The following is a 7,811-nucleotide window of genomic DNA, read 5'->3' on the forward strand; positions in this document are numbered from 1 at the left end:
AAGGGGAAAAAATTTTATCATTGTTTTCGAATGGAGGTTTGGAACGGATATTTATCGCTGGGGGAGGGCTTCATTGATGGGTTTTGGCTCCGGTTTCCGCCGGTGACCACTCGCCGAGATGCTACTGATACGGGATACGAGAATTCGGGGGATCCAAGGAGAATGAAATTTCTGGAATCTTTTTCTTCTTTTATTCCATTATTCATGGAAGATTATCTCTTAATACGAAGGGAAATTTTGCAAACTGTTTTTTTTATAATTAAAAAAATGATAGGGTAATGGTAATTTCACTCTCATTTGAAAAATTTCTTCCACAAATATCTTTTTATTGTGGGATTCATCCTTTAAAAAAATTATGAAAATTGAAAATAATTATGTGGAAAATTTAGGTACAAACAAATGACAAAAATTCTAAACACAACAACTATTTGAAGTTTTTGAAAGAGAAAATTAGAGAGTGAAATTCAGGGAAAAAATGTTGATTAATTAATTACTAGAAATGTCGGATTTTTATTTTCACAAAAAAAATTACATCTACGTTGGAAATAAAATTTGGTAATGATAATGTCATCCCCATTTCAAAAATTTATCCCTCAAATATCTTTTTATCATTGGGTACATTTAAAAAAATTATAAAAATTGAAAATAATTATGTGGAAAATCTCGGAAAGAAACAAATGACAAAAATTCTAAACACAACAATTATTTAAAGTGTTTGAAATAAAAAATTAGAGAGTGAAATTCAATGAAAAAATACCGATTAATTAATTACTAGAAATGTTGGATTTTCATTTTCACAAAAAATTACGTCTACGTTTGAAATAAAATTTGGTAATGATAATTTCATTCCCAATTGAAAAATTTATCCCTCAAATATCTTTTTATTATAATATTTATCTTTTTAAAAAATTATAAAAATTGAAAAAATTATGTGGAAAATTTAGGTACAAACAAATGACAATTCTAAATACAACAACTATTTAAAGTTGTTGAAGTAAAAAATTAGAGAGTGAAATTCAATGAAAAAACATTGATTAATTAATAAAATCTCGGATTTACATTTTCAGAAAAATTACGTTCACACTCAAAATAAAATCTGGTAATTTTTCTCCTTTTTGTAACTAAAAAAATGATTGCAAAATGATACTTTCATTTCCAGTCGAAGAATTTATTCCTCAAAAGTCCTTTTATCCTAACAAAAATCATCTCATTCAAGTCCAGAGTAACTTCCCAATTAAGAACTTCTGGATCAACTAAAACACGAAATTCGTTCCAACAAGGCTCCATGATGCCTCCAATGATGTCAACAAATTCAGGAGCATCCCCCAACTAAAAAATTCAACTCATCGATGCGTCATAAATTTTTTTCACAGCTCGAGTGGGGATCGATGTAAAAATTACGAGCGCAGAGTGAGACGTAAAATTGACAAGTTGAGGGTGAATTTTACGACCCCTTGAATATTAAATTCGTGGAGTTGCAGCCACAACCGATCCCCCCGTGGCAGAGAGGCAATAATTTATCAATATTTTGGCATCGAGTTCGGTGGGAAAGCAACAAAACAGTGGATTAAGAAGTCTTCAGCTGAGGAACAGGTTGAATGAAAGGAAAGAGAGAAAAGAGTCTGTAAGCGGATACTAAATGAGCTTCTCCCTGAGTGAATGGAGATGAGACGAGGCGATGCATGTGGAGAATTCCCCAAGGAGGCTGAACGTCTCATTTTTTCCCTCCTTTCAATTAAAAAAAAATACATTCCCCCGTCACAAAGCTCTAATTAATTTTAATTTCATTGTTTCTTTCTCTTCTTCAGCTTCAACTTCTCTTTTAAAAACCCAGTTATTCTGTTCTCCACTTTGTTTTGATGACGCCAGGCCCGTGGAGGCATTCAAACGTTGACTCAAGCCTGATATCAACCGGAAAATAGTGCACATGCGCGAGTCTCGACTCTCGTGTGTATTACTGAAAAGCTCATGCCGCTATTCTGTCATACACCAGCCTCCCGAGACATCACATCACGAGACAGATCTCAGTGCGCGATCTATCATAGTCGTGTTCTATTAAACATATCAACTTTTTTTTAAAGCATTCAAATTTGACATTCCATTTGCCAATCAATTAATTCTCCAATGTTTTGTTGAATTCCACTCTCGATTTTTTTATTTCAAACTTGGAACAGTTGTTGGATTTACGATTTTTGTTAGTCGTTTGCTTAAAAGTTTTCACATGATTAATTTCAATTTTTATTGAGGTTCTTTTTTCTTTAGTCAGGAAAATTTCAGTGAAGTTTTGGAAAATAACGAGTGAAACTGGTGCGAACGCAATGGGAAACATCAACAAGTGATGATGTTCTGTAAAATATACCAGCTATTATTGTTTGTGAAAATAGAAACCGACATTTCCGTCAATTAAATCTTCAATATTTTTTTTTTAATTTCACTCGAGAATTTTTTATTCCGAACTTTGATTAGTAGTTGTGTTTATATTTTCTATTTGTTTGCGGAAAAGTTTTTCACGCGATTGTTTTTAATTTCTGTAATAAAGGTTTTTTGTGCGAAACACGTGACTGATTTTCCGAGTTCTTTTTCTATGGAATTGACCGAATAGAAAAATCAACAAGTGCTGATGTCGCTGTAAAATAGAAACCGACATTTCCATCAATTAAATGTTCTATGTTTCTTTTAAATTTCACTCGAGAATTTTTTATCCCGAACTTTGATTAGCAGTTGCATTTACATTTTCTATTTCTTTGCTGAGAAAATTTTCACATGATTATTTTCAATTTCCATAAAGTTTTTTTGTTGTTTTTTACTTTTAGCTCTGCAAATTAAAGTAAAGTTTTGAAAAATACCGAGTGAAACTTGTGAGAAACTCGTGACTGATCTCCCGAGTCTTTTTTCCGTTCAATTAACCGAATAAAAAAACTCGATAAGTGCTGATGTTCTGTGAAATATAGCAGACATTTCCATCAATTAAATATTCAATATTTTTTTAAATTTCACTTGAGAATTTTTTATTCCAAACTTTGACCAGGAGTTGCATTTACATTTTCTATTTGTTTGCTCGAAAGTTCTTCACATGATTGTTTTTAATTTCCATGTAGTTTTTTATTCATTTTATTTATAACTTCTAGCTCCTCAAATTTGAGTGAAATTTGGAAAAATAACATTTCGAAAACTCTTTATCAAACTTCGAACAGATGTTGTGTTTACAATTTTCGTCATTCGTTTGCTGCAAAGTTTTCACATGATTGTTTTGTCAATTTCCGTAAAGTTTTTTCCTTTGTCTTCCACTTTTAGCTCTGAAAATTAAAGTGAAGTTTTGAAAAATACCGAGTGGGGCTTGTGAGAAACTCGTGACTGATCTCCCGAGTTCTTTTCCTGTTGAATTAACCGAATAAAAAAAACAACAAGTGCTGATGTTCAGTGAAATATACCAACCATAAACTTTAATCGTAAATTGCCCGAGTTTTTTCAAAGTGGTGAATAGGGTGGATAGTGGGGTTGAGTGACAGTGGGATAACGGTAATGGGAGTAAAGGAGAAGAAGAAAAAACAAGAAGATCGTCAACTGTCGAGTGAGGTGGTGGGGGTGAGCCCTCAACTTTAAGATTAATTAAGTCGTGCCAATTAGTTTCAGCTGGGAATGGATTTGACCAGTACGCTAAACCGAGAAGTTTAAAATTTCTGTGGAATAAATTCAACTGGAGTGACATCAAGGAGAACTTAATTTTCCAATCAACAAACTTTTCATTAATTAAAACACCATGTTCTGAGGAATTATCATCAAGTAATTATTGTGATGATTATTCTGTGATAGACTATTGTCGGACTGAAATGGAACTTCAACTACTTGGAATATGCATTCTCACGTTTATATCAACAGGTAAATCGAATAATAACTCATTAAACTCTTAACACAATCGAATTCCACGAAAATAACTGCGCAATTCAGTAGCGAAGTGGCAAAGCGCTAAGTCAATTTTGACTACTGACCAGTTTTCAATGAATATCTCGGAATCTAAGGCAGATAGCAGAATTTTTGTGAGAACCTTTTTTGTAGAGCCGATTACGAGCTACAAAAAATGTATTGACAAAAATTTCGCTATCTCCCTCAGATTCGGAAATATTCCTCAAAAACTCGTCTAGGAGATGTCGACTTGAACCGTTTTACCACTTCGCTACTGAATTTATTCCACTGAATGAGTAAAATGCCCTCAGGATTAATGAATCGCTAAATTAATCAATGTTTCCCCTCAAAATCCGCCGCCATTAACGTTAAATCACTCTCAATTCCCCGAAAAAGCAAATATTTCTCCACGCGAAAGTGCAAATCCCCCGTGAAAATAATTCCCATTTCATTACCTAAATTATGCAAATTCTGACATTTGAATCCTCAAATTCTCATCCAACTTAATCAGCCCCCTGGACAATTCAGCCCGAGTGCCTGCCGGGCTAAAAAAAACAAAATAAATGATTCTCTTTGTCCTACGCACGAGTGCCATCAAAAACGTCAGCGTTAAATATTTCACAGAATCCGATGAAAAGAATACAAATACAATATTTGATCGACAAGGTACTCCGAGTGGTTCATTAATACGTCATGAATAGTCGGTTTGTATCCACAGTCCCCGAAATAATGCGAAAAAACCCCTGTATAATGGATGAAAAAAGGATGAGGAGAGAGCCCTTGAGGGTGAAACAATGAAAAACCGGAGGGTATGCTCGGTGCTCAGCAATAATTAACAATAGAATCGTAATTGAGGCACATTCCGTTATCGTGTGGTATAGGTAAAACGTATGTACGTCAAACCTTCTGTATCGGTATTGTGTTTGAGAGCGGACGTACATTCATTGGCCCATGTACACTCGACTCGCTCTCTTTCTCTGTCAGCCTTTTTATTTTAGCTCTCGTAAAAAAAGAGAAAATACTAGGAGACAATGGGGGACACGAGCTCCCGTTGCGCTCCGACTGCCTTTTATAATCTCATTATTTATGTTTATATAATCATTTGATAGTGAATATTTCCCTGAAGCCAATTGCCACTAATAATCGGGGGATTGCGTCACTCGTTGGACTCCCTCGCTCGGATAATTTTTTCTTCCTCTCTTTCGTGCATTTCGACCCTGTCTTTCTTACTCTGTCGTCTCGTTTGAGACATTTTAACTGTTTTAATTCGTAAAGTTGTAACGGGTTGTAAAACGAAGAAAGTTAGTGGCGACTGACCACTTGACATCATAAATGTGACCCCCTTTGTTGAGGAGAATGAGGGGAAATTGGAGGACAGCACGAGGCGAACCATCAGCGAGATTATGAGCTGTTTCGGAATAAGTGGGGGCGATTAGGAGAAATTGTTAATTGGGTTATTTTGTGGATTTTTTTTTTCTTCGTTGGACACAAATACTGCAAGTGTTGGTTAAATTCGCAGTCTAACTGTGCAAATGTTCCTTTTTCATACTTGAGAAAATAATTGAAGAATGATAATTTTTGCTGAATAATGAAAATGATAAAATGAGTGACAGTAAGAAGTCTATTGCAATTAAGTTTGTGGTATTGAAGATTTTTGTTTCTTACTTCATTCGATTATGTGTGACAACTTATTGCTAAATTCGGAGTAAATTGCAAATGGTTCTTTTTGTTGATAAAATAGTCGAAAAATGATAATTGTTGTTAAATAAACAAAATGATAAAATGAGTGATAATAAAATGTCTATTGCAGTTGAGTTTATTGCATCAAAGATTTTTGTTTCTTCCATTTCTTCTCATCTGTCCTCCCCTTGGTATGAGGGAAGTCTCTAAAAGCAATAAACAAAACAAACAAACAACAACAACAACAGTTTTTATTGAATAAACGAAATGGTAAAATTAGGGACAATAAGAATTCTATTGCAATTCTATTAAAGAATTTTTTTTCTTTCTTCATTCAATTATTTGTGTCAAGTTATGGCTAAATTCGGAGCTAAACTTTGCAAATGTTTCTTTTTCACAATTACGAAAATAATTGAAGAACGATAATTTTTCTTAAATAAACAAAATTATAAAATTAGTGACAATACCAATTCTATTGAAATTGCATTAAAGAATTATATTTGTTGCTGCGCAAATTCTACTGAGGATTTTGCAATTTTACCCTGTAATTTTGTTAAAAAATATTATGATAATTGATAGATAAAGTCAATCGATTTTTCTATAGAATTGGCGAAAAAAATGGACTGACTTTTCTGATAGAATCCTTATAAAATTTCAATAAAATTTCACAGAAAAAGCGCTAGCATTTGCTATTGATTTTTTGCACGTGACTGAACAATTAATTTCAATAATTTCTTTATAAAAAAATAAATCCCTATAGGGATGTTTCGTAGGAATATCAATACGATGGAGTTCCATCGTGATTGCTATGAATTAAAAACTGAGCGTTGATGGGTGAAAAAATTGAAGGGGAATAATTAATCAGTTGGCAATTTGCGTGGGTTCGCTGAAGGGCTTGCCCTGGTTTATTATTATTATTTCATTCCCTCATTAACGGATGAGAGTATCTCGTGAGTGGGTGCATCATGAGGATTTCTACTTTTATTCGAGGAATGAGCTTGCCGCAATTAATGGAATCGGCAATTAAGCACCAAGTTGGCTATTAGTTGAAATTATATCCCGTATGAGTTCCCCTGGAGATCAACTCGTATTTGCGTGTAATGCACAGGGCATTGCTGAGTGTGTCATAAATGAGACGCCTCAATCCTGATTTTTTTCTAGTTTCTCTTATTTGAGAATTTGATCGAAATAATTCATTTCCTCGACATGAAGGAAGCCATCTGAGACAAAATAGATATGATTTTAGCATGACGCCTAGGCCAAGCTCCAATTCCATAAATTTGTCAAGAAAAAAACCAATTTTCAATGGCAAAAAATTTTCCGAAGGAAATGGAAGACAAAATTCTCAGCGTTGAAGCCTTCATTCCATAACTAAACTCGTTTTACAGGCGAATCCGTGAGGACTGTACAACTAAATATACCGACAGTAGTGGATCCACGACAAGAAAAAGTAATGTTACGCTGTGACTACGAGTTGAGCCCTGGTGAGACACTTTACCAGGTCAGGTGGTACAAAGACGGTAACGAGTTCTTCAGGTATGCACCAACATTCAACCCTCCGGGTGAAGCCTTTAATGTGACTGGTGTACGAGTTAGCAGAGTGGATAGTAACGACAGAGTTGTTGTACTGTTTCAACGTACCAATATGCAACTTAACTTCGAAACAGGTAAGTTTCATTCTCACAAAGTGAAATTAAACGGGGATTTTATCGAGCCAATTGGTCTCAACGTTTGAGAATTATTAATCATCTCTTATTACATCAGGCACCAGCATCGGTGGTACATACGCCTGTGAAGTGATGGCAGACCGTCCATCATTTGACACGAAGTACGATCTCGGAAATTTAACTATTGCCGTACTACCACAGCAAAATCCAGCCCTCGGGGGCCTTCGTTCTCATTACCAACTTGGGGATGTACTCGACGCTGAATGCACATCGGCGCCCAGTTACCCAACCGCTGAGCTAACTTTTTATCTCAATGATATTCAGGTATTTCATCTCTGGGTATTTTTTTTTACAGCCTCCTTTACCCTTTTTCCAACTTCAATTACTCATAAAGTGTTCAACGAATTCTCGTGCCACACGTCTCGCATTACAGCTCGTAATCGTTATTTCAGAACGTGCCTTTTTGAATTTCCCTATTTCATCAAATATTGGGAGGGGCGATATTTTAGAATGGTAATTCTTGTCTCGCGGGTTTTTGCGGGGGGGGGGGGGGGTTAATTC

The 7,811-nt window shown here is 34.9% G+C and overlaps 1 protein-coding gene across 1 annotated transcript in view; it reads left to right on the forward strand.

Annotated features, from left to right (window-relative positions):
- Window positions 1–1,997: 1,997 nt before the first annotated feature.
- Window positions 1,998–7,811, forward strand: part of LOC107037139 — a 7,277-nt gene continuing 1,463 nt past the window's right edge. The window contains exons 1-4 of the mRNA XM_015255529.1: window positions 1,998–2,044; window positions 3,295–3,879; window positions 6,972–7,250; window positions 7,348–7,574. Of these exons, the coding sequence (XP_015111015.1) occupies window positions 3,831–3,879; window positions 6,972–7,250; window positions 7,348–7,574 (555 nt within the window). The 5' untranslated portion in view covers window positions 1,998–2,044; window positions 3,295–3,830. The remainder of the gene's footprint in view (window positions 2,045–3,294; window positions 3,880–6,971; window positions 7,251–7,347; window positions 7,575–7,811) is intronic.

Source organism: Diachasma alloeum, unplaced genomic scaffold, assembly GCF_001412515.2.
Source record: "Diachasma alloeum isolate Michigan unplaced genomic scaffold, Dall2.0 Dall_scaffold_00177, whole genome shotgun sequence".
Lineage (NCBI taxonomy): Eukaryota > Metazoa > Arthropoda > Insecta > Hymenoptera > Braconidae > Diachasma > Diachasma alloeum.